The sequence below is a fragment of the Lolium rigidum genome, chromosome 1 (genome assembly GCF_022539505.1).
Source record: "Lolium rigidum isolate FL_2022 chromosome 1, APGP_CSIRO_Lrig_0.1, whole genome shotgun sequence".
NCBI classification, from domain to species: domain Eukaryota; kingdom Viridiplantae; phylum Streptophyta; class Magnoliopsida; order Poales; family Poaceae; genus Lolium; species Lolium rigidum.
The window spans coordinates 194923764-194951248 of NC_061508.1; the positions used below are offsets into that span (position 1 = coordinate 194923764).

The following is a 27485-nucleotide window of genomic DNA, read 5'->3' on the forward strand; positions in this document are numbered from 1 at the left end:
CCTTTTCTCTTTTTCTTTTTATTCTTTTATCTTTTCTTTAATAACTATTGCTCCCGAACTCCGATTGACATGAAACAAATTCCGTTGGAAAGATAATAACAAATGCCATCCAATAGAAAGTCCAAACTCAAGAAACTGTAGGAAGGGATTTTATCATGAAGATAAAAGGGTAGAACCTTATATCATGAATAACCGGTAAAATCACCCAACCTCGAAAACGCAATAGAAGATGCATGCGAACTCCGTTTTCGATGAACTTGGGCTTGTTGTAAAGCTAGCAACAAGCTCAAGAACCTCACATAGAGAAACACCAAGAAGCAATAAGGATATGCAAATTATGCAAAGGATTGAGCTCCCTAGGACGATGTGATCAAGTTACTCAACCGAAAGCCCCTCTTAATAGTGCGGCTATCTATCCTATAATCTGGTCTCCCAACATCCACCTTGAGACCGGTAAAAGGAAAACCTAGCAAGGCCATACCTTTGCCTTGCGCATCCCGCTTGATCTTGATGATAACTCTTCAAGCTTCACTCAAGCCGGAATGCCTCACTTGACCAATGTTGCTTCGTGAAGACTCACAAATACTCCCCCATACACTATGATGGGAAAGCTCCATTGATACACATCTTCACTAGTCCATTATCACCAAATGGATGACAAGCTTCAAGTATGTGATTCACTTGAGATGCTCATCTTGAACTTGCCCAACTCACCCTTGTATCGATGATCTTGATGCCAATACACAAGATATACCTTTATCTTCATGGCATCCATACTTGAATCCAACACATGGAGAGCAAGTAGTACCTATGGAATATTCCTTCATATAAACTCAATGAAAACATTGTCCATAGGGGTTGTCATTAATTACCAAAACCACACATAGGGGCAATGTACCCTTACAAGATCACATATCCAACTACTAATGCGATTATTTATGCAAAAGATTATAAATACAAGTAAAACCTTGATGCCTCGGCTCATGAAATGACCCTATAGGGAGGAGCACCCCTCGCGCATCCAACGGACGATAGATAGCGCAACATATTTAACACTTCACGCGAATGAGAGTGTCGCACGCGTACCCCAGGATCACTAGCACTTCTTAAACAGGCCGGCCTAGGGATTCTAGGATCCTGGTTTTTTCTCGTTTTAGGAAGGTTTATCGGGTTTTTTTGGTTTTACAGCCGGTTCTTCCGTTTGTCTCTTTTCTAACAGTTTTCGTTTTTCTTTTCCTGGTTTAGGGATTTTTTTAATTTTTTTGAACATTTTCAAATTTTGAAATTTTAAAAATTTGAACATTTTTTGGATTTGAATTTTTTTTCAAGTCTCGACCTTTACAAATTTTGAAATTTTTTCGGATTTGAACATTTTTTGGATTTGAACAATTTGCGAATCTAGTAATTTTGAACACTTTTCGGAATTGAACATTTTCAAATTTTGAACATTTTTTCTTTTTTCAAAACCTGAAAGATTCTTGTAGCTTCCAACCGGGGAAACTGAAGTAAGGAGCGACGACATAGATGGTGGGCCGCGACCCATACCTTGCTCGCTTGCGTGCTTCAGGACGCGCCTCATGGGAGCCCCTATACACCACCCTGGTCGGCATCAGTTGGCCTGCCGCACACCCAATTCGCACACCAATTTTCTGTTTATAGTTATGTTCTTAAAAACTAACATTTTTACATAATTTTTCATGTTTTTGAAATTTGTTCAAAACTTTGTGTCTACGGATTTTAAAAATGTTCGATTTTAAATTCGTTCAAAATTTAGAAAACGTCCGTAATTTAAAATTTTGTTCAAATTTTAAAAATCGTTAGAAATTTAAAAAATTTCAAATTTCAAATTTCATCCATAATTTGGAAATTTGTTCAAGATTAAATTTTTTGTTCTAATTTCGAAATTCGTTTATATTTAAAAAATGTTCAAAATTTAAAATTTGTTCAAATTTGGAAAATTAATTTAAATTTGGAAAATTCATTCAAATTTGGAAATTTCGGTCAAATTTGTAAAATTTGTTCAATTTTTGTCAAACTTGAACATTTTTAAATTCGTTCAAACTATTTTTAAACAGAAAAATAAAACAAGAGACTAAAAAAAGAAACACTAAAAAAGAAAACAAAAAAGAAAAGAAAAAGAAAAAGGAGAAAAACAGGGAAAACTCGCCTAAGCAGGCCGGCTCACACTATTGGGGGGGGGTGCGGCGCGGTGCATGTGCATGTGCCGACCTGGTCGGCATATAGGAATTCCCGATGGATGCGCTGGAGTTGCTCCAAGGTACACCTAGGCTAAACTCAAGTCGGGCCACGGGCCAGGCCTGAAAAAGCCCAACGCTAAAAAGTCAAGGCCGAGCCTGGCTTGACCGTCAGGCCTGTAAATCGAGCCCGAACCCGCAGAAGCTCGACCTAGCCCGACTGTCATGCCTGTAAATCGAGCCTGAACCAGCAAATGCCCGACCCAGCCCGATCATTAACTAAATTCTGAAAACTGCAAGCCCAAGCCCGGCCTGGCCCGACATTTGGGCTCAAATATCAAGCCCGACTCGGCCTAGGATTTTCGGGCCGGGCTGCCCATACCCAGCTCTACTCCAAGGGGGGCACTTCGCCCCAGCCCAGACCATGAACAGAGGCTCTAGCAGGCCCAGCTGTCATCGCCTCTCCCAGTCTCCCTGGAGGAAGCGCGGCGCGATGGCGGAGACGGACGTGGCGGCCGCGTCGCTCTTCGGCGCCGACCGCCGTCTCTGCTCCGCCGACGTCCTCTCTGCCCCCGAGGTTGGTCTCACTCCGCTCCAGCCCCCCCCCCCCCCCCCCCACTTCCCACGTCCCCTAGCATCGCCACTGCCCCCTGCCCAAATTTACATGGTGTGTGTGCGCGCGCGCGTGTGGCGAACTCGATAGGTCAGGGCAAGGATCGAGGTGGCGGTGCTCAACTTCCTCGCCGCGCTCTCGTCTCCATCTTCTCCGTCCATCTCCATTCTCCCCCTGGTACGGCGGCTGACAAAACCCCAACCCCCATTTTTTATTATCGGTGCCTGTGCTGCCTGGTTCAGTGAATGTTTGTTGTGCTGTCATTATGTCCCATATTTTGAAATTCATGTAGTATCCTATTTACCTGTTTAAGGTGATGGTTGTTCATATCGACTCTCGCTGTATCCTCAAAAGGCTTTGCATAACCTGTAGATGTAGCTGCCAGTCACTATGATTGGCACAGATATATATGTTTCATCCATAAATTCATCGCGCCTTTCTTACTTAAGTGTTGTCGGCACGGCAGATTGCCCGGAAGTCTGCCAACTGCAGCCTGCGCAGCGGCTTGCTGAGTGACGTTTCGTCAGTTTATCTGTCCTACGCCTTCTGCAAGAGGTCACTGACGAGAGAAAATGATGCCAGGGCATTCGTGAGAGGTTCCTGTGGATTTCTGCAATATCTCGCGACTGCATTCTTCATGTTTGGCCACATCTTTTTAGGCGTCTAAAATGGTTACGTATCCTCAACAGTATGGAAGGTCATGGAGATGTGCTACAAGATCTTGGGTGAGGGGAAGCTAGTCACCCAGAGGGAGTTGTTCTACAAGCTTCTATCTGACTCGCCCGAGTACTTCAGTTGTCAGCGTCATGTCAACCAAAGCATTCAAGGTCTTGAAAATTCAAATAGTCCACTTGGTTCTCGTTTCATCATCATGTAATTACATACTCAGCTTTTCGCTTTGCTCCTGTGCAGATGTTGTTTCATTGCTCCGTTGCACAAGGCAGAGCTTAGGAATCATGGCGTCAAGTAGAGGGGCACTGATTGGACGGCTTGTGTTGCATGTGTGTGTATGCTAAAAATATGTTTTACATGATAGAAACTTGTGCTGTCTGTTAAGGGGATCAATAAAAAACTCTTGTTGTCTGTTCATGAAGCCACAACAGCCTGAACTTTGTTTTCACCTTAGGAGCCGGAGGAAGAACGCATTGACTGTTCCATTCTTGGACCTTCTGGGCATGCCATTACTGGAGATCTGAACGAACTGGGAAAATTAAATTTGCATTCGGATGCCCGATATCTCATTGTAGTGGAGAAGGTACCATTTTGTTCTTTTTACAATAAATTAGTGTAGTGATGTAGTCCATGAAATTTGCTTCTAGCTGACAGCCCTCATTATTTGAAATAGGATGCCATATTTCAGAGGCTGGCTGAAGACCGCTTATATAATCAGCTTCCATGTATCATCATCACTGCAAAAGGATATCCTGACATCGCCACAAGGTTCTGTACCTGTAATCTAATCCCGTGACATTGTCGACAATACTAATTACTCGTACTTATTCCATTTTATCTTTGAATATTCTGAAACAGGTTCATCTTGCATCGACTGAGCCAGACTTTTCCAAATATGCCAATTTTTGCATTAGTGGACTGGTTAGGCCCTTTTCTAATGCTGATTTGTACAATTTCCTGGTTGTTTATATCCCAGATAAAGCTAGTAGGTTTATTTCCAATTCAGGAACCCTGCAGGGCTTGCCATACTGTGCACATACAAATACGGAAGCATATCAATGGGGTTGGAATCGTACAGATATGGTATTTTTTGCATTGTCAAAGCTTGAAAGCCCATATTTCTAAATTCTATTAATGAGTATTCTTTGTTTCCAGCTTGCAATGTAAAATGGCTTGGCCTACGAGGAGATGATCTGCAACTTATCCCTCAGAGTGCGTTTCAAGAGCTGAAGCCTCGTGATTTGCAGATCGCCAAAAGCTTGCTGTCATCTAAGTTTTTGCAGGTGCGTCTACTATTCCTCAACTTTTCAGAGTATGCAGTACTGAAAATAACATACTCTAATTATAGTACAAATATACAATCACTACAAATTTACACGGCCATTGTATACATATCCTTCAGATAATAGTAGATTCTAAAGTGAATTCATGTGTCAGCAGATAAAATTATGACAGTTCGATTATTTTACCATAATCATGGCTCTCAAAATGAAGAGTTATAAAATGCACCAACATCTTGCTGAGAATATTCCACGGCCGAGTATGGGGCGTATGTCAATTTTAGGCAATGTATCAGGAAGCAGTACAGCAGCACCAAGCTTCTCGTCTCAGGTTTCATTTGTTACGAAAAGGTTTAGTTGAATTATGCTGATGTGTTCAATCAACTGATCATCCCGAACACAAAACCAGTATTCTCATTGCAAGTCATCTAAAACTTTATGTATGTTGGGAACTATGCTGATGTGTTCAATCAATTACTGTCTTCTCTGAATTCTGGTACACCACCAAGGAGACTGCCTAATGCATTAGCCCTCCCACCCCGGTATGCCGCCAAGCTTTAAGACGACTGCGCAGTTTAACTGATTTGCTAGCTCCCTATCGCCCAAATCAAAATTTTGTTGCAAAATATCTCCTCTCCCTCTCTCATCTTCTTTGATTCCATGAGCATGAGCCGTAGCCTGCGACAACATGGATGTGGCGGCTTTGGGCAGAGGCGGTACCCGATTAGAGCCTAAGCCAGCAGTGACAAGGATGTGTCATCAAAGGTGAGACGCAATTCAAGCCGGAGCTGACAGTGATGCGGGGTGGAGGCGGGGTGTGAAGGAAGGGTGCTGGGGTGTGAGTGTTGGGGGTGCAATCTGGGGCTGTCCGAGCTCAATCCTAGTGTGCAGTAAAAGCAGAATAATGTTGGATTCAGTGTCCGTCTTGCTGTCCCTTGCATAAATTAAGGTGGTGTTTCGTGTGCAGGAGAAGCACAGGGCAGAGCTGACACTGATGCTTGACACTGGCAAGCGTGCCGAGATCGAAGCTCTCTATTGCCACGGATTCGATTTCCTGGGGAAGTACATCGCTAAGAAAATTGTACAGGGAGATTACATTTGACAATAATGCAGTGTAGGGTTGCTTGTCTGTCTAGTTTTCTCTCTGGTGGAATGGTGGTTGCATGACAGTCTGCCCCAGTTTTTCTTCGGGGATATTGTTAGAATGTTAGCGTACCGTATGCCTCTTCGATCGCCGATAGTGCTCAAAACAATGTCGAGGTTATTATGCACGTGAGCGCGCTGGCTCATACAAGAACACAACATGTGCTTTGATTAGGAGCGGAATAGGTAAATGACGGTAAGATGCGATCAGATAAGTCCCACGAATTTATATTCCCCGTAAGGAGAAGGTAACATGCATCCAATTCAACTCGTGTCAAAGGACCAAATACTTGTCGCATGTTCATTGAATTTAGACATATTTAGCCTATATTTTACATAAATGTGCAACATTATTTAGGGCAAAAGGGAATAGAATATTTAAAGATTCTAATCTCTTTAGAAAAATGTATGCTGGTTCTATTCGTAGGATTATAGACCATCATATCTTTTATAGCAATAAATTTACATTAGGTTTTGCTAGTACTAGAAAAATTCAATCCACTCTGACCTCTTAAATTCTAGAAGCATTGCAATATTTTTGCTCTGCATAATCGAACATCTCTAATCATCTCACCCGTAGAAAAACATCTCTAGTCCACTATTTTATATCTCTAATCATCTCACCCGTAGGAAAACATCTTAAATCCTTTGTGTTTACTACTATTTTCTATGGGGAGGATGCCCTGCATACATCGCATGTACGGCGCGCATGACGGCATGAGAGTTAAACTTCAGTTTTATAAGAGCGGAGGTGTCAATAAAATGCAGGCAAGAAATTTTTCCGCATCCAAATTTTCTAGAAGAGAACATGCACTGTTTTGTGGAGACCGCAAACTTAATCCACATTTGGGCTGGAAATGTGTTCAACCGGACACAAACGACCACACGGTTTGTTTGTGGTTGGCCGTTGAGGCTCTTTTTAGGCCACGCGTGAACATTGAAGGATACAATCTGTCAGTTTGCGGTGGTCCATCCATTAAAGACGTCCTAAAAGTGAAGGTGGCAACTACTCCCTCCGTTACAAAATGTAAGGCGTTTATGCGGTCTTCGCGGCATGCGGAAGCATCCCCTCTGTGTCAGAGGCGTTACAGGCGGAGCTCATGGCGCTGATCAACACCATTCCAATTGCTGAGCAGTTTGGCTTAGAAAGAGCTACTTTCTCCACTGATTGTGAGGCTCTAGTCCAAGGCATGAAGTCATCTGAGCTTGATCTATCCTGGTTGGGGCCCCTGTTCAAACAAGCAAGGTTTTTAATCCGTCTGGCGTTCCCTGATTCGAATGTAGTTTACTGTCCTAGGGCTTGTAACAGACCAGCTGATAAGCTGGCTGCATTAGGAGTTATGTGTAATACTGATTACCAAGTGTTTGGGCCATCTGAAATCCCTCCTGATGTAATGGCTTTTATTGCCAAAGACCTGGTTATTTCGTAATGAAAGTACCTTTCCATCTCAAAAAAAAAAATGTAAGGCGTTTAAGGATTGGTCAAAAATCAAACATTAAAAAATTTGATCAAATATTTAGGAAAATAAATTTACATCTACAATATCGAATGGACATATTAAGAAAATATACTTGATGGTGAATTTATTGATGTTGGTTCAGTATTGCAAATGTTCATATTTTTATGTATAAACTTGGTCAAACTTAAAAGACGTTGACTTTTGACTAATCCTTAGGCGCCTTACATTTTGGGACGGAGGGAGTACATGGATGCATACAAAAAAATCTTTCCGCATCAAAAAATTTGAAATAAATTACTACCTCCGATTTATATTATTTAATGCTAATATAGATGTATCTAGACATATTTTAATTGTACATAGATACATCCACTTTAACATCAAATAATATAGATCGAAGGGAGTATTTTTAAACCGTTAATTTAAGTGGCGAGCCTTTTTCACGTTGAGTTTGTCTCGAGGAGTACTCTAAAACAAGATCTCGTTTAGATTTATTTTCACTATATTTTTTGTTGTTAGTTGCCACAGATTATCTTTTTGTTTTTCTTTGTCACAGTAATGATTTACATGTCTTGGAAGCGAGTATTTGACCTACTCTAAACATGTAAAAGATTCAAAATATATAAACATGTGATCCAACTTCAAAGATCTCACCACGACAAAACTAACAATGGATCAAAATTTTAATTTATCATTTAAAATATAAAATATTTTAAAGTTTGAAAACGAAAACGAATCTCACGTGGTTGCATCACGTGATGGCTCCGTTACCATATTTTAACTGCACGCTAAGGCACGTTGCCTTAATATTGCTCTTTTCTGTTCCAAATCAAAGTAGACTTCCATTTGTACTCCCTCCCTTGCAAATTACATTGCATATCAAAAGAAAATCAAAGTCAACCATACAGAATATTATATCAAAATTCACAGTACCATATACATAAGTATGAAATATATTTCATGGTTTGAAATTAAAACCATCATGAAAACTTTTAATATCGCTAAGAAACTATTGGAATGTTGATATTTTTTCGTACACCTGGTGAAATTTTATAAAGTTCAGCCTTAATCAAAACTAAGCAATATAATTCGCGAGGGAGGACTTGAATATTGAAAACAGACGAGGATGGTATGGACATGGTGTCTTTGAATTCAAACAAAATTCTTGCGTGTATATCTTGGGGTGCGTTTGGTATCCTGAACACCCCTTAGCTCGTATAGAGGACGTATTTTTCGGCCGTTTATATGCCTGGTGGTCTCTACCTTTTTTTACGGCACGGATCTTAAAGCACCTTTAGGATAGAACCAGGAGGAACGTCTGATTTAGCCATTTTTTTCAGGGACAGGCCCGGGCGCGACGAAAATTGGCAATGCTATTCGCGCGGGCGCTCGGCTGCGACATGGTATGAGAAGGCGAAATTCGGGCGCCGTTGCACGGCAAAGGTAGGGGCAACATCCCTCTTCGGTTACCCCTTCATTAGCCCCTCCCAAAAATTCTCTTTCACCAATTTTGGCACCAGCGACGGTGACCCAGATATGCACTCGCGCATCTGACCATGGTCTTGCTCTAGACGAGGAGCTCCTCCCTTCGGTCTCCTGCGCCCTAGCAAGGTCGTCGTGCCCAGCCGCGACGAAGCCTCTGCACATCTTCTCCGACTTTCGGCGTCTCCATTGTCTGCCATGCCAGAGGTAAGGGGAAATTCCTCTGCTCTATTGTAGTGTTCGATTCATGTACATAGAAATAGTTGGGTTCGATAAGACCGTTTGTAGTGTTTAGATCTTGTTTGAGTAGAGATTGTGCATCACACCGCAACACTCATTGTTGGCATTCAAGCCTAGATCCTGCATCTAAAAAAAGCCTAGATCCTGCTCGTGCACAAGAGAACGGTCTGGCGTGCTGATTTTCCTCCTGTCACCTACGGTCCTATGTTACAACGAGATCAGGAGATGATTGTCAACCTAAACTACATCTACAATTGCAACGATGTAGAGGCTAGCCAAATGCTTCGGATGAGAAGAGTCTCTTTCTATGCACTTGTGAAAACGTTTAGGGAGAGAGGACTGCTAGTTGATAGTATCCACACCTCTATCGAAGAACAAGTCGTAATGTTTCTTCGTGCCGTGGGTCATAATCATAGGTTCAGAGTGATCCATAACACATTCAGGCGATCCACGGAGACTATCTGTCGGTACATCGAGTAGGTGTTGCGCAGTTGGGGAGCACAGAGGTGAAATGATCAAGCCACCATCAAACAACACACCACCTAAGATCAAGAGCAGCTACATGTGGTTCCCGTATTTCTTTCTGAGAACAAAATCATGTTCATTCTACTTATCAGATGTGTGATATTGTCAGAAACATGACTGTGTACTCATTGTTTGACACGATTGCATTGGCGCTATCGATGGTACTCATGTGACTACAAAGGTACCCGCAGCAATGTCTGCAACATTTCGTGGGAGGAAGCACTACACCAACCATAATATGCTAGCAGTTGTGGATTTTGATGTGATGTTTACATACGTGCTTGCTGGTTGGGAGGGTCCAGCTCATGATGCAAGCACCATATCTGACAGCTTATCAAGGCCTGATGGATTGTAAATCCCTGATGGTACGTTCTACCTTGGAGATGTTGGATATGCATGTCGATCTGGTATTCTACCTCCCTTCGGGAAACAAGGTACAACCTCAACGAGTTTAGTCCAAGGAACCGCCTCAGAATGCGAAAGAGGTGTTCAATCTGAGACACTCAAGTCTTAGAGTCACCATTAGGAGGGCCTTTGCTGTATTGAAGAATATGTTCATGGTTCTTGGCCAGAAACATTTCCACACTTTGACACTCAAGTGAAGCTGGTCCTTGCTTGCCCTTGCTTGCTGCATTCTTCACAACTGGATCTTTGGTTGGGGCGAGGATAACTTCTTCCAAGGTGTTGTCACTTTTGATGAAGTTGAGACCGGTCATGACGTGGAGGCAGGCGACAATGAAGTCTGGAAGGAGAATATGTGCGAGTGGGCAAACGTAATATAGGAGACTAGAGGCCACACCATCATTTAAGAAGGAGAAGAACAAGTGAAGTAGTGAAGTAAAGAATAAGAAGTGAAGAAGAACCCCTTTGATCCCATCTTTGTTGAATCCCTCTTTAATCCTTGTATGTTGAACTAACATGTGATCTCCCTTTATTGAACTCCCCTATAGTTAGGGAATATTATTATGAACTACTATCCGTAGTGGCTAGGGATGAATTCACGAACTATTTCTATGTGATAGGGAGAGATAGTATGGTAAGGTTACTCGTGTAGAGAAGAGGTGATCTTATGTTTGCTAGGATGATACCAAACATGTGTAGTTTCATCTTCATAGATATTTAGGGTTGGCTACAGGCAAACAAAAAAATGATATTTTTAACCTAAACCATGCAGCCCGAGCAACCAAATAACATGACAATTCTGGCTCGTGCTTATTCCAAACGTCAAGTGTACTCGCACTACTGCGTCAGTGAGCCCCAGATAAAGCCCAAAATACCAAACACATCATCGACATCTTATGTTTGCACATAAAATTTTACAAGGAAATATGATTTTTGTGTGACGTGAACATATATTTTGGAGCATAGAAACTTTTCTTTTTAGCATGCCAAAAAATGGCTATTTTTGGTAAACTTTGTGTGTAAATGTAAAATGTCTTTGATTACCTAAGGCTGGACATAGTGCATAGTATCATATTGTAGTATCATGCATATGATACTTGTCTATGATACTATCATTATAGTGGGTGGTATTATAGAGTAGTATCATAATCTTCTAAATTTATTGTTTTGTGGAATCCCAATACAAAATGTGTGTACAAGATCTATTTAGCATTAGCTTTTCTTGTAACGTGCGCTATGATACAGTATCCACATATGTTACTCTAATCTTATCTCTCCTCATTAATTAGATGCCACATCAGCATTTTTATGAACCTAAGATGATGATACCTCCGTTTCAGTTTACTAGTCCTACACGTATCTCTAGGTCGTCAATTTAACCAACTTAACATAAAGTATATATTACAAAAAATATATCATTAGAAATTTTAGATTTTATACTTTCTAATGGTATAACTTTTATGTTATATAATTTATATTATATAGATCAAATTGACGATCTAGGTACACGTACACGCCTAGTAAATTGAGAGAGAGGGAGTACCTAAAATACTAGCCCCAACGCTGGTATCATAACCGGTATCATACACTCCAGCTAGACAAAATCGCTGACGTAGCGTGCAATTAAAGAAGAGAGAGGAACTTACAGTAACATGAGTAGATACCGTAACTTAGCGCTTGAAACGAGGAATTTTATCCTGGAAATGATCCGGTGTGCCGTCCCCAACCTTCTCTTCCTCAACTAGCTCGTCTCCCTCCCGCACCTCCTCTCCTTCCCGGTTCCCAGGCACCTCCATGCCCGCATCTTCTCCCAGCTCCACCCTCCATCCCACATGTCTGCCAGGAACAGCGCCGGCCGGGAGCGCCGCACCCACCATGGAGAGATCAGGTGCCCGCAAGTATACAGAGGATGTACGGCCGTCGGCCAGCTCGCCGCCGCAGTTGTTCCCCGGCGCCCGACGAGATCCTCCGCAAACCCCTCGACACCGCCGCACTTCTACCCCGTCGCCCCGACGAGCTTCTCCACTAACCCATCTTTGAATCAATGGCAAGTTCTTCCTGTTATTGCTAGCTAATAGTTATGTACCCAAACTCAGCTGGTGTCTAGCGATGTATGAAAATATTAATCAAAGATCACCAAAAAGTATATTTACTATACTAAATCTGATTGATGTTGTGAACTGATTTTGCAATGTCCGGATTCATCAACTCGTCACCCAGGATCTGAATTTCAGTTGGACTGAGATACGAGACCAAACTGATGCTTTGCAGCAAGCGTCAACTGTCAAGTTGTAAACTACACAGTATAGTAAGAACTCAACCATCCTTAGAATAATACATTATACATGTACCATTTTGGCATAGCTCAGCTTGGTCACCTCGAACTATATATTTATAAGTATCCTCCTTGTGTAATTGTGACCAGACAAAAAAAGATTAGGCTAGTTCTAAACAACATATTCGTAATTACGATCAGACAAGAAAATTAGACACTAGTTAGATTCTAAGTTGACAACTGTTTGACAAGGTGATCAAGGGAAATAGCAATGAAGCATAGCAGGGGATGGATTGTTCAGCTACTGCATTATTCAGTTCAGGATAATGCATAATCTGTGAACCTGATGGTGGTTCATTTCAGTTCCTATTTAATGTCTCTCAATTATCTCGGTCAGATATATGAATCATTTGAGTTCCCTGTTTGATGTCTCAATTGTTGATTAAGGGGAATATCTAAATATTAGTACATGCCACAACTAGATCACAAGGTTGATGTACTACTATAGATCCCACAAAACAATAAATGAAACTCTCTATGTTACAACACCTATGGTACTCCCTCCGTCCTACGTAGTAGTTTGTAAGTCACAATTTTTGAATATCTTGGCTCAAGGTACTAGCTGATTGGTCTCATTTTCTCTCTCTCATTGGTGCATGCAGCCTCTTTCTCTCTCTCATTGGTGCATGTATTCTCTTTCTCTCCCTCATTGGTGCATGCAACTCATTTCTCTTCCTCATTAAATAAAATTATGCCTTTAGATGGGGCTTATGAGACAAATAGTTTTTAAAAATATGACTTACACTCTACAGTAGGATAGAGGGAGTACTACCCCCATTAGAGTAGTCTAAGAGCAATTCCAATAGTGTAGTCAGCTGCTAGCTATAAGCCAAGTGCCATGTCATCTATAGCTAACTTAGAGCCAACATATACAATAGTGAGCTATAAAAGTGTAGTACTTTTACAATACATGGCCCACCTTTTAGTCTCACATAGTGCTTAGGAGCACGTGCTAGAGCTGGCTACAAGATAAGAGCCCACTCCTCTTCTCTCTCCTAATCTCTCTCTTCCAACTAAGCAAATTTATAATATTTTATCTCTTATAGTCAGCTGACTTTACCTTATTGTACTTGCTCTAAGTATCTTCTTTCATTTTCAGAGTCGTTGGACATTCTGAAATACGGATTCCGAGGATGGTCACCACTCCACTGACCTTATCCGCTCTAGAATATCCTGGATGCGTAACTTCCCTGTCGGCTACACGTGTCACGTATCCGCATGTGCAATGTTCCGGTCCCATGCTTTCGCGTCTGATTATTTAGGCGCCGATGAGTGATGAGAGGCACCCGGCAGCGGCGGCCGAAGTCGGCTACGTGCGGCCGTTCATGCAGCAACGACGTGGTTGCGCCACGTAGGCAGAAGGCACCAGGGTGAAACCGTCTCGCACACACGTGTCACCAGTCACCTCATCACCCGGCTGCTGACCGGCTCCGGCGCATGGGACACCATTTCCGAGGGGTGACAGTCCCAATCCGGTGGCCAAGTTGATCACATTTCTCTACCTCTGAAAGAAAGTTCTCACTTCTCTTCTGTACATTGCCCCATTCCGATTTTGAGTAGGATTACCATAGCTAAAATCAAGACCGCTAATTTCAGTGAATTATATTTCGAAGCGGTGTGCGTTATGTACGTGCAACCCCCACACCCCCACATTGATCCGTTATTACTCTTCTTCTTCGCGCCAGCACGAATGCATACCAGTGCGGCAGTAGTAGTACCAGCTAGCTAGCGTCCTTCCTACCATATCTCTCTCTTTAAATTCTGCCCACATACACATACACAGATAGTATCTTCTTGTCCCTGCGTACACAGCTGCTAGTTAGCAGCTAGTTGATCTTGCCGGCCGGCAGTGGAGATCGATCGATCGACCACCGGTGATAGATGATGATGCTTAGCGGCGTGTCGTTGGGCGATGTGCTGACCATCTGCGGGCTGTTCGCGGTGCAGTGCATCTTCGGCCTGTACATGATGTTCCTCAACCGGCTGCTCGCCGCCGGCGTCCCCTCGCTCTTCATCATCGTTGTAGCCTGTGCCGCCTCCTCCGTCGTCGTCCTCCCCTTCGCCGTGGCCGTCGAGAGGAAGAAATGGCCCAAGAGCTGGAGCCCCGTGCTGGTTATCCAGCTCGTCTTAATCTCCCTTGGAGGGTGAGAGACAAATATCCAATCCATATATATCCCTTTCGTCTACACGTACAAATGTGAAATGTATGCATAACTTGTTTCAATTTGCAGTTCAACTTCGTAAGCCGTTGATGTTTCAGATTCAGTTGCTGATATAATAATTTGTTTATTAGATTTATTACCAAGAGCTTGGTTTCAAATTATTCTAAAAACCATAGAAACGTGTTTATTGGCGTCCGAAAAAGTTATTTGAAAATTCATGTACTAGCATGTTTTTACAAAATCAGTTCCTCTGCCTAAATTTCTCCAAAGGTCAGTGAATGGATTTAATTTGTCCAAGATTGATATTTATACTAGTCACTACTGGTACTGGAAATTCACGGTTCTAGTTAAGAATACATGGTAAAGATTCAAATATGAAATGCTACAGAGCAATCAACAGAGCATTGTTTCTTGATATTGTTTAGGGTATCAATATACCAAGTCTTAATGATGCTCGGTGTCGAACGGACCTCACCGGCGATAGCCTCTGCCATGCCCAATCTCGGTCCTGGTTTCATCTTTGTCATCGCCGCGAGCCTGAGGTAAGAAACCAAGTCTTAAGTGAAGACAGAAACCCACGTTGTTAGCATTCAGAGTCTCAGACTGAGCAAGCAGCTGGAAATTCATGATGCTCCTATGCAGGTTCGAGAGGTTTGAGTGGAAGTGCAGGTACACCAGAGCAAAGATCTTGGGCACGTTGGTGTGCCTCAGTGGAGCAATGTGCGTGAGCTTCCTAAAGAGTCCCGATCCCGTAACAGCGCCCAAGTCCATTCCCGGGGACGACGAAGTGCTCTCCAACGTCAAAATCGACAGAGAGTGGATCCTAGGCTGCCTATACCTGCTGTCTGGAGTCACGGTCTTCGCTTGCAACACTGTCCTGCAGGTACAAACTCCTGGCACACTGATAGACACTATCCATAGTTCAGTAACTTTATTGCTAAGGCAAATTGGTATCACCTGAACCTGATGTGCGAATGCAGGCTGCAACCTTGAAGAGGTTCCCCGCGCCACTGTCGATCTGCGTGATCACCGCCATGATGGGGTCAATCTTCAGCGCTATGATCCAGGTCATCATGGAGGGAAAGCTCAGCTCAGGCACGGCGGAGAACGTCCCGAGAATCGTCGGTGAAATCGCGCTTGTGGTATGTACGGTGCATCTCACTCATGATTTCTGTATATGACCTGCATTGCTCCGGAGACTGAACCTGCTGGCTGCCAATGCTGCTGCAGGGAGGCGGTGTGATCGGCCTGTGCACGACGTTCCAGGTGTCGAGCATCGGTCGCAAGGGCCCTGTCCTGGTGTCCATGTTCAGCCCGTTCCAGACCGTATTCTCGGCGTTCATTTCTTTCATCCTCTTCAGGCAATGGATCGGCACCGGATGGTAGGTCTTTACTTGCCATGCACACCTGTAGAGCAAAAACAAAAATTTCAGTGCAAGTTCTAACATTGTGAAAAACGGAGCATAAAACTGGTGAATTGACATCTAACATGATCATATTGATTTTTCGCTTCAGTCTAGTGGGGATTGTGCTGATGTTTGCCGGCCTCTATGTGGTGCTATGGGCCAAGAACAGGGAGGACAAGATGTTCGCCGAGCTCGCACCGCTGTCTGACGAGACTGAATCTGACGTCGAGAGGCCGTTCTTGCAATGATGAGTTGGGCAAAATCGATTGCTTGGACGCAAACTGTTAGTGTTGCAGGTTGTACCCGAATCTACACTGATCATGTTCACGGTTTGACTTTCCCTTTGAGAGGATACTGTTTAGATGTACTTAAAACACCAGTCAAAGTTGAGTTTTTTCGGATTCGCTACAGTAGCAGGTTTTAGGTGTTGCTTCGGCTGGTGTATCATCAAGTGCTAGTGGATGCACTTGCTTTAAATATTACTCATTCCGATCCATAAACTTTGGGGTGGTTTTAATTGAAATTTGAACTAACGCCACGACAAAAATTATGGAACACCCCGACTAGAATTATGTAACGCAGAGAACATTTTCTTGAAAACCTTGACCTTCTGAAGTTCAGCTTGTCGCTGCTAAACTATGGTACGGAGTGCCTGTTCCAGCACAATTTAACGCAGAAAACAGCCACTGATGTTAGAACAAATAGACAAAAGCAGGTTAAACAAACTGAATTATCACAATTCACCGTAGCAACAAACGCGACACAGCTTCTGAAGGCTACCTGGGAAGAGCTCCGAGGGTCCAACCTTATTTTCCGTTGGATAAAATGCCGGGTGCCAACTAGAGTTCCCCCAAACACTTCACGAGCTAGGCCATGGCAGACGTCTTCGCATTGCTCATGCGAAAGATGAGGTCCTGAGCTGCTGAAGTGTTTGGAGGGAACCCCAGGAGACAACCGACTGTGCATCCGAGGGACACTGAAGGCTGAACTACTTCGCATTAGCTGGTGAATGCAGAGATTGTGGCTAGCTCCCATATTTATAAGCTGCGTCCGCTACGACTGCTTTGTTCAATGTTTATGTGTGTTCATCCTCGTACTATTGCCTTGCGATCCTCTCTATCTAGTGCAGAGCTAGGAGACTTGCTAGATGCACCTGGCCGTGATTGCGGCCGAATTGAGGAGGGGAGCCGAATGGAATTTAGCATACTGCATACGTGTCTGTCATCCGAGAAATTTAAAATACAGGAGAGTTTGTCAAAGCTGAAGCGAATCTGAGGTAACTTTCTGTATGTTCCTTCGGGAATTTAACCTGACCCCCAAGTGGAAAAATTATACGTCCAGGTTCAATGTATATGTATAGCACGACAGTGATAAAGCGGGAAATGTACTCGCAGGTTGTTGAAGGCCAAGAGTACCATCTGTCGAGCTAGCTAGAGAATGTCCTCCTCTGTCCATATGGACGAAAACGGGAGCACGAAGACGACGTCCAGATTCGTCAGTGTCACATGTTGTTGGCAGGTCGGTCACCTCATAAACATAAACTCTTGTCTTTCACAACATCAGCTCCCCTCTCTTCACAACTACGTCAGTTCCTGCTACTCCCTTCGTGACTCACCGAGTGATTCTGATTGTGCAATGTCAAATTTATGGTTATATCTTGTGCTCTAGGAGTCTAGGGAACATTTGGAAGAAGCGAAACGCCAAGGTTTTCAGGAATGAGGTTGAGGAAATGAAAGTACAGTAGTTTTATTAGATGTGTTGATGAATTTTTTTTAGATAAAGGGAATATATTAATATCAAAAGATACCAATTACACCCAACAACGTCCCACCCTAGTGGCAGTACGAATACACACACCCAAAAAAGAGTAAAGAAAACTAAGAAATAAAAGCTCCGCTACAGCATTCTAGACCTAGCAACAGCAAAACAACCACCACCCTGACAACATCTGAAGTACAGACTTTCCAAAAGCGACGCCTCCAAGAAGGAAACAATGCACACGTCGTCGTCACCTGACCAAAGGTCTTAGGTTTTCACGCTGAAGATAGTCCCCACTCTCAAAACAATGCCTCCAACGAGATCATTGTCAGGCGCAACAGTTAAGACCAGACCTTGGGTTCTCACCCTGAGAGGTAAGACTCTAAACTTTTCCTGTGCTGCCGCCCCCACATGCATACCACTGTTGCCGAGCCCGGAACGCCAAGCAGATCCCTCAGCATCACGGAGACTCGAACCTCCTTTAGTCAGTCCACCAATCCGGCCTTCAAGATATTCCTTCTTCTGACTTCACTAAGGACAAAAAGTCACCTGATGTCAACACAGAATAGAGCTTCGCGCCGCTCCCTCCGGAACCAAACGGGTCGGAATAAAAATGTGGGTGTGCGCGACCGAATACCACCCGATACAGCAAACTCCAGGCAAAAGATGTATTGTTCCATTCGCTAGCGGAGCTTTCCGGAACTCATCTCTCTAGCCAGATCAAATCAAACTAGCCTCCGAAAGATCTTCATCCTCGCATGTGAGAAACCAGAGTACCGCCACAAAAACAAAGCAAGATCAGCAGCCTCCACGCCGCCAATCCCTCCTACCAAATCACCAGGAAAGAGGACAGCGATGCGGATCATGCGTACCACCGCCGAACCGTTACCGGGGGAAGATGTGCTAATGACTTGTTCCTTTGGAAGAATCGGTGCTCTAATCACAGCTAGAAAGCCCATATTCATGACTGGGCGGTCAATTTCTCACACCTTGCTGCTCAAACGTAGTCGTTTCCATCTTTTCTCTATGTAAATTTGTCTATGTTTTGGGATCATTTGCTGCTCTTGGCAATTGCTCCAAACAGTCGGCTTCATTACAGAGTTAATTGTTCCTTCGAATTTGGCAAGGTCCTAGAAGGACCTTGCGCGTCTTGCCGCGCCGATCTTTACTATTACCGTTTAATTTTACAATTTGTAAGCACAATCTCCATAAACAGTCTATAAACATGCAAATAATACCATTCCCATCTGCAAAGTAATGCCGCCAGAACATCATAAAGCAAACTTAATAGTGAATGTGTGCACATCAGTGAACTGATAAAAAATGTACTTGGAGAATAAAAAATAAGTAAGCAACACTAACAGAAAAGGCTAACAATGGGCCATCTCCTGGAAACATGTATACATAAAGTTCCTCAGAAAAATAATTAGCTAAGCGCCAACAAAATGTATATCTTCTCAAACTGAATAACGGTGTGACTGAATACAACATCAACACCCAAGCCCTTCAAGTGACATGTCGAATAGAGGAGGATATCATATGTATCAGTGATGTACTGTAATATTGAGCTGACATAACTGAATTTCAGGAAGTATATCTACAAATTTTAAATAGCTTGTCTATAATCAAATCATCTTATCCATCTTTGTTACATGTATTAGATTAAGAGACAGGTAAATTTCTATGGTACATCAGGAGAGAAGCAAAACATACATTAAGCACAAATGGCCTGACTGAGCTTTTAATCACTGTCATGGCAAGAGTTCAGCCTTGTCGATGGTTGGTTCTGCACTGACGAAACTACAATCCGTAACTGAACCATATCAACCTGAACTCCAGCTAGTTGTTGATGTTGTAAAATTAAGTCATTGGCTTAATTAGGAAGGACCCCATCAGCTGTTATTGTCCACAAAGAGGATGTGTCCTCGTATGTTTGGAGAGGAAAGGAAACATAACTTCATGAGGGAATAAAGCTAATTTCCAAATAAGCACGGATGAATCAAAATGACATGATCCATAACTGTGCAGCAAACAGGTAGACGTTAAGAAGAAAAGGATCTAGAAAAGGATAGGTCAAAAGTGAACCTACAATGTAAAGGTTAAATAGCAAACAACCAGAACTTCCACTTAGCCACAAATATGCAAAATACGATTGTATTTTGTTCAGGAATCTAAATGGCCACCGAAAGGAACATGTCACATACCATTTTGCACATTCATCGTTGTTAATAAGTGTGTGGAAAAAGAGGACAAATTCTTGATAGGTAGGTTGAACAAACCTTCAAAACATTCAGAAGTTCACTTAATTAAGAGACATCGTCTCACAAATAGTGTGGTACCAAGAACTTTTGCATATATTTTTTGGAGCCCGTTACGGATTGAATATGAGAAATACATGAATAATAAGGATACGGTATATGTTTAAAAACATGGAAGAATGGGTAAGATGGGGAAAACGATCATGCATGTAACTTCAAGAACTAAATTATTTCCCGAATATTGAATAACATAGAAATCCTATAAAAGTAACGCACATGGCAAAAGATACATACAGAGTATGTTATAAAAGAAAATTATAGGAGTCATCACCACGAATGTTTAGAAAAACCCGAAGTCCTAAAATATATCAAATGATGAAAATAAGACAGTGTTTTTTTTAGATCGGTCTTAAAATGATACTTAATCACATTGTCCCTAAAAGGACCTTCTCTACCCTCGGACGCCTGTTTGAGTACACCTGAACTCAAACATCTAAATACAAAATCCAACAAAACACATTATAGATCAGGTTACTGGATAACCCTAGTACCATGAAAATTATAAAAAGTTTTTTCAAGACAGTCAGAAAAATAATATGTAGAACATGAACTATTTGGATAAGAGAATGAAGGCCACTCTCAACAATTATCAAACAACTGACCAAGCACAGCTTTCTTGTTCAATATTTGATACTTCAAGAGCACAAAGCTGAAAATATTGAGCTATATTTAATAACAAACTAAGCACCCAAACTTTGCCAACCACTATCCTTTGTATGCCAAGTTGTCAACACAATGTGGCACTGCCTACCATCACTAATAGTAATTTAGGAAAGAACAATACAACGGTTTAGGAAACCAATGTTGTGAAGACGACGGTGGCAAGTTCCCCTAATTCATTATCCGGAATCTCACTCACTGAGAAACAATGATATATTAAGACAGAGAGAAAATAAGATGGTTAAGAACATCATGACAGATTGATTGTAAGTATACTGAGTCAACCGAACGTGTCTGCGTCATATGAACTCGTGAAACCACTTCACTTATATTATAGTTCAACAATTCCTAGCGCAAGGAGAACATGAGATGTTGTATTGAAGAAAAAAATAACTCATCTAGAAATGGGTGATTCCGCTCTCCTTAATATCTAATAAAACACTAATTGGACTAAGGGGTCTTAACTTGGGAGATAAACATGGCGCTAAAAAAAGAATAAGAGTATGATACATGAGAATGAGTTTCTAAGCCAAATTGTTCATATTTAGGATGATCCATAAATATAAATGATATCATGACTTTGAACAAAATAAGGATTCGATCTGACATGTATATATGAAATACTAAAATTGTCATACAATTGGAGCATCGATAGGCAGAAAACTTGTAAGAGAAAAATATACAACAGAACTTGGATTATTTTTTACAAAATATAAGCAAACCGAGAATTTTCGATATTTCTAGACTATTGACAGCGTATATGAACTGGATCTTAGTAGATGGATTCCCTATCCCGAACTTCCTTGCCTCAATGCTAAGCATGTTACATCCGAGGTCAGTAAACAAATTAGAAGAAATACTCTTACAAAGTAGTTCCCATATCACCATATGCTATAGTCATTAACTATTTATATAGTTTCTGCTTGGCCATGAACGGGCTCAGTATTGTTCATTCAGCTATACAAAAGAGAGAGAAAAGCATAACCATCAAATGACTTGACTTAATCTGCAATATTATAAATTAACTAATGAGCAATACGGACTGCAAGTTTTACCGGGCCAAACTAAGCTTAAGATGATAAAGAGAAAATATGAGATTGCAGATAGCTGCAAATAATCATGAAATTTGCTTGACACAAAAAGGAAGAAGCAGGACCGCAGGAGACAAATTTCTTACCTTAACATGTACTAAGCACTGGCCATCTAAACTGTAGCTCAAGCAAATAAATCATCTGTGCGTACGGAAGGAAAATATATATATCAGGTCACATAGTTTGAAGTGGAAAAACACAGCACCAAGAGGCATTCTGAATAGAAGAAATGCTTATCACATCACTGAGATCGTGTGTAGCATTCTTTTTTCCAGAAAGGTTTAACAGTTGATGCATCAACTTTGCACTTGCGAACGCCAACCGTTCAAAAATCGCACAATGACATTGCTGCAAAATACTTGACTGGTTATGAATAGGAAATAGAGAACAATATATTTATTTGTCCTGTCTGTGCCCACAAACCAGGCATCAGAATATACATGAAAGCTTAAATGAGACTAAAGGAGAGGAAAGTGGAGTAGGTGGTGACCTTCAGCGATGTGAAGGAGCCACAAGCATTGTGATTGTGGCCGAGATGGATCTCGCAAGGAAAGAGGGAGTGCCTTAAAGACTATTCAAATCATCTGCAAGTAGTGAGTTTCAAGAAGGGCATATAGACTATTATAAACACAAACAATCATAGTTGACCCTAGTAGCCTCCACAAAGAAAAAAAGAGAAGAATCTGTGTCAGATTCAAGAAGGGCATATAGGACTCACAAAATAACCTATTTTCTTACTAAAAGAATAGAATTAAACTTGTAAATAACCTGTTGTTTGCTGCCATTCCCTACGACACAGTAATAAAACAGAACATATTTAATCATTGGGCGGAAACATCGAACATCAAAATAGTAACATGTGGACTTATGAAAATTATATAATAACAAATGGGAAAGAGTATCTGCTATTGTTGCTAATCGGATAGAATGAGCGCAAAGTCATGTATGCCTATTGAGCTGATGGATAAACTAACTTGTTCCAAGGAAGCAAAGCTGGCCTTTATAAGCACTTCTCCTTTGCAGAAAACACACGAGTAAATGAACAAAAAAAAATACATAAATAAAAGGGGAAACTATACAGACGTAAGAAAATAGTGTTTAGCCGCCATGATTGATTCATAGAGATGGTGGTTTGTGTATAGAAATCTACTAACTCAAGTAGTGGCATGCTTGTACAGGGCCGTGGGAAAATGCAATGGACAGGATTAGGACACAATATAGGAGCTTAAGTTGTTGGCACCAAACAAATATATGGGAAACTTGATTTCTGAAGACCCATCCATTAGCCAAAACATTGACCTCTATGAGTATATTTGAGATGTGCATTCTGGGATCCTGTACATTCACATACTGCTTGACTTCTATTCTGCTTAATTCACACACTATTTATAAACGATATACATATTCTTTCAAAATAATGTTTTAGATAAGCGATACCATTAGCTACAATATGACGGTACCCCAGTCAATATGTTATTTACACGGAACATGCATCAATCAGACATATATATGTAGATCTTCTCAACATGATCTACCGAAGCATGTGTACGAAGATAGGACATGCAGAAGGGTTTCATTAGGGCGCAGAGCAGCTAACTGCACCTATAATCCTTATAGACTTTGTGGAGGGTCACATGGCAACGTAAAGTGCAAATGCATCCGGGATGTGTGTTCGACCTAGAGGAACTCTTTGCTCGCCTCTCAGTTACCTAATGGCAGATTTCTAATACAGTGCGAAGTTCTAGCTTTGCTGAAAGTCTGAAACCACTGTACATGTATACTTCCAATCAAATCAGATAGAACTAATTATTCTCGTGATGTTTGAATCGCACAAATATGAACTCAAACGGTGGACAAAGCAAATCATGCAGATTCCATGCACAATCCATCCAAAAATAATTGTTCAGATCTCTCTATCCAACCATTGTCAACTTGTTCCTTCTTGCCCATAGTAATAACCAAAAAAATAGCAAAGATGGGGAAGGAGAGGAGATAGACCTCCGGTCAGTGCAACCAAGAGTCGGAGCAGAATAGATCATGGAGGCAACCAGTAGTAGCTCGGGACGGTCGTCCAGGAGATCAGGTCGAGGATAGCCCAGAGCTTCAATAGGGACGGGACGTGGCGCCTGCGACCTCCATGGCCACACTGCTGAGCTCGCCGATGGGGGTTGAGGGAGGATTGGGCGACCTCTCTCGACCGCGAGGGTCGCCGGTCTTCGGGGGATCAGAAAGGGGAAGGTGGAGGAGTGGGACAGGGATTCAGTGACATTACAACAGTATGGCACGCTGTGCCATGACCTCACATCCACCCTACAATTTCCATCTAACGGCTGCAATCAAGCGATCAGAAAATTTTACCAAATTTGTTTTTTTTATGCGCCTAAAATACAAAGTATTTTCGATTGAAACTTTCCGTACTCACAACATGATTCGTTGACAATACGTATATTTTTTGTTTTGAATTTTTTGATGATTTTCAATATTTTTTAAAAAACTCATCAAAAAATTCAAAACAAAAAATGTACATGTTGCCAACGAATCATGTTGTAAGTACGGAAAGTTTCAATCGAAAATACTTTGTATTTTGGACGCAGCAAAAAAGACAAATTTAGCAAAATTTTCTGATCGCTTGATTACAGCCGTTAGATGGAAAGCGTAGGGTGGATGGGAGATCATGGCACAACGTGCCAAGCTGTTGTAATGGCACGCTGTGCCATGACCTCCCATCCACCCTACAATTTCCATCTAACGGCTGCAATCAAGCGATCAGAAAATTTTACCAAATTTGTTTTTTTTGCTACGCCTAAAATACAAAGTATTTTCGATTGAAACTTTCCGTACTCACAACATGATTCGTTGACAATACGTATATTTTTTGTTTTGAATTTTTTGATGATTTTCAATATTTTTTAAAAAACTCATCAAAAATTTTAAAACAAAAAATGTACATGTTGCCAATGAATCATGTTGTAAGTACAAAAAATGTACAGGTCAATGAGGAGGGGCTAGATGGAAGAGGTAGGGGAATGGGAGGAGCGAGGACGGGCAAGACGGAGGAGGTAGGCGGTGGCGGCCAATCGGTGACGGACTGACGGCCCGACCAAGCTAGTCTCGTGTAGTCGTGTGCAGGTTTTCTTTCGTGGTAGGTCCCATGAAAACGACCTGCTGATCCACCAGAGGCCCTCCCAACCCTGCGAGCTTAGGGCATCTCCAACGCGGCGACCCATCCCGCGCCCGCGTGTTCGGATCGGTTCAGCCGAACAAAAATGCGGCCCAACGCGGCGACGCACCGCAAATGCGGATGGCCGCGGCATCCGAAACGACGCAAATCCGGCCCAAATCTGGGCTAGGTTTGCGTGGCCGCGGATGGCACGCGGCGTCCGGTCGCGTCCGGCCGACGGCCTCCACATCGGAGAGGCCGCCCGCGGCGGCGCGGCATTGCCGCAACCGGCGCCGCTGCTGCTGCAGCCCAAGCCGGAGTCCTCGGAGGAGGACCCCGACCTCCGCGCCGCTCTCATCATCTCGGCAGCGGAGGAGGAAGCGAAATGGCCGCAACTCCAAGCGTCCATTCGCACCTCCGCGATGGAGGAGGAGGCCCGGCAGGCGGCCGAGGACGCCGAGGCCTGGGAGCTCTTCGACCAGGCCCGCCGGGAGGTGGAAGAGACGCGGCGGCGCGAGGAGGCTCGGCTCCGCCGCGAGGAGCAGCAGCGGCAGGAGGCCAGACGCCGCCCAGAGGAGGAGAGGCGCCGCGTGGAGCAGGGGAGGCGCCAGCAGGCCAGGCGCCTCGCCTGGCAGGAGAGGGAGACGCAGCTCCGTGCTGCTGCGGCGGAGCATCGGTCGGCTCCGGATCCCCACTCCGCCTAGGAGGAGGCCATGTGGTCTCCGTGGCCGGAGTCCCTGGCGCGGTCGAGCCACAACAGTGCCTCGCCGCCTGGGGACGTCGTCGACGCCGACGCCGACAACGCCCACAGGGACTAGGCGGCGCACCGGCGGCCACCGCGTCGTCGACCAAACCCTAACATAGGGTCTTTTAGTTTAAATTTTATAGCCCATATAAAGGGCTTCTTTTGTTAGTTATTTTCCCAAAATAGGGCTATGTACAAATTTGCCAAAATAGGGCATATGCTTAATCAAATTTCGTTTAAATTTGCATTTTAAATTTCGTTTTTCTATTTCTTTGAATATGCGCTGCGTCCGTGCGTTAGGCGCAGCGTGCGACCCAAACGGACACGCAAATGTGGGCCGCTGTTCGGGTGTCCGCTCGGACACCCAAACGGCCTAAAACGAATGGCCCATCGCGTCCGTTTGGGTCGCTCGGTTGAAGATGCCCTTAATGCTCTTAGGAGATGCCAAAGATTTAGTCTAAGTTCCCGACGGCGATAGGCGAAATGATGCCATCCGCAACATCCTCATATTTAATTGCACACCTCCTACAACAAGACCCATAGCTCCAAAAATTCATTGATGAAATGCACCTCCATCACAGGTGGGGCACTTTCTTTCCGATCCAAAAATCATGCATAAGCCCCTTTTTAACCATGAATTTATTTTAATCTTTTAGCCTTGAACATGTTTGGCGCAATATCCTTTGGCTTGCACTATTGCAGCCACGGAGTGTGTTTGGAGATGGCGGTAAGACCATCCCCATTAATAACTGAGATAAGCACGTAGAAGAGGTTCATTTCTTTCTCATCGCATGGATGACCCAGCCCCACCCAGACTCTTGTGTGGTCCTTCCATTGCAACCAAGGTTACCAAAGGTGAATAGCTTTGGCAAATTTATCCAAGTCCGAAAATGCAGAGGCCCCCCTTGTTGATTGGTCGACAGACAAAGTCCCACCTGATGACCTTACATTTTCCACGAGAGATCTTATCCAACCCTCCCCAAATAAAAATACGTTGCAGTTTTTTCATATAGCCCATTGAACCACGGGATAGCACCAGCAGAGTGAGACGGTGAATCGCTTCAGAAGTGATGACCACCTTAACAAGCGTGTTACGCCCCGCCATCGTAACATATGTGCCTTGCCCAACACTGGCAACTTGCTGGTTATTTTGTCAATGAGCGGTTGCACATCAACGGAATGAAAGCTATACACTGTCAAGGGAAGCCCTACATAACGCATGTGAAAGTGCAATCGAATAACCAGATTACCTTGAAAAACTTTATCAAGATTGATCTCTGAGCATCTTATGGACACCACAAGGGGCTTATTCTTCACAAATGTTACTCATATTTGTTTATCCAACAAGAATTAATAGAGGCGGATCCAAATATAATATAATACATATGCAAAGCCTCTGCGACATCGCGGATTTCGGGCAATAGTGGGGGGGGGGGGCACATAATTTAGTTCATGCCACGACGATCTATACCAAAGGGAAGTTTTCTTAGTGCTTTCATGTTTAGAATATAGAAGAATAGAGAAAGTCTAGGAAAATAGGGTCACGTAGATCTCTATTTCGCTGGAATCCGTTGATTGCTCCGTGGTCTTTTACAATGGAAACTATTGTTCATTGTAAGATCACTAAAGGGAAGGTTAATTTGGATAGTTTGCTTTTACAATGGAGACGAAGACCCTATCGAACAAATAGAGGAAAGGGCAGAAAGGAGATCCCTCGACGAGGACTCTTGAGGCTATAGTACTTACTATGCGTCGGACTACAAAGGTGAAAAGACAGGATGTATTCCAACGAAATGCATTGGATGTGATTGGCAAGATAAAGATGGAATTCCATTGGT

General features: G+C 42.9%; 2 protein-coding genes across 2 annotated transcripts; both read left to right on the top strand.

Moving 5' to 3' along the window:
* Positions 1 to 2688: 2688 nt before the first annotated feature.
* On the top strand, positions 2689 to 5922 carry LOC124654121 (meiotic recombination protein SPO11-2-like). The gene is made up of 11 exons (XM_047193154.1): positions 2689 to 2772; positions 2899 to 2985; positions 3275 to 3404; positions 3498 to 3635; positions 3721 to 3809; positions 3935 to 4063; positions 4154 to 4248; positions 4339 to 4401; positions 4487 to 4563; positions 4636 to 4763; positions 5728 to 5922. Exons 1-11 carry the CDS (start codon positions 2689 to 2691, stop codon positions 5860 to 5862), a joined length of 1155 nt encoding a protein of 384 aa, XP_047049110.1. The 3' UTR covers positions 5863 to 5922.
* An 8306-nt stretch (positions 5923 to 14228) lies between these two features.
* Positions 14229 to 16163, top strand: LOC124654128 (WAT1-related protein At5g47470-like). The gene is made up of 6 exons (XM_047193166.1): positions 14229 to 14491; positions 14935 to 15051; positions 15152 to 15392; positions 15490 to 15651; positions 15740 to 15891; positions 16025 to 16163. The coding sequence occupies exons 1-6, from the start codon at positions 14229 to 14231 to the stop codon at positions 16161 to 16163; spliced, it is 1074 nt and encodes a 357-aa protein (XP_047049122.1).
* Positions 16164 to 27485: the final 11322 nt, after the last annotated feature.

Excerpts from the sequence above, each read along its gene's own strand:
- LOC124654121 (XM_047193154.1), top strand. The coding sequence starts at position 2,689 with ATGGCGGAGACGGACGTGGCGGCCGCGTCGCTCTTCGGCGCCGACCGC. Across the intron at positions 3,405-3,497 it reads TGCCAGGGCATTCGTGAGAG|TATGGAAGGTCATGGAGATG; the intron begins GTTCCTGTGGAT and ends TATCCTCAACAG. Across the intron at positions 4,064-4,153 it reads ATCTCATTGTAGTGGAGAAG|GATGCCATATTTCAGAGGCT; the intron begins GTACCATTTTGT and ends TATTTGAAATAG.
- LOC124654128 (XM_047193166.1), top strand. The coding sequence starts at position 14,229 with ATGATGATGCTTAGCGGCGTGTCGTTGGGCGATGTGCTGACCATCTGC. Across the intron at positions 14,492-14,934 it reads GTCTTAATCTCCCTTGGAGG|GGTATCAATATACCAAGTCT; the intron begins GTGAGAGACAAA and ends GATATTGTTTAG. Across the intron at positions 15,393-15,489 it reads CTTGCAACACTGTCCTGCAG|GCTGCAACCTTGAAGAGGTT; the intron begins GTACAAACTCCT and ends GTGCGAATGCAG.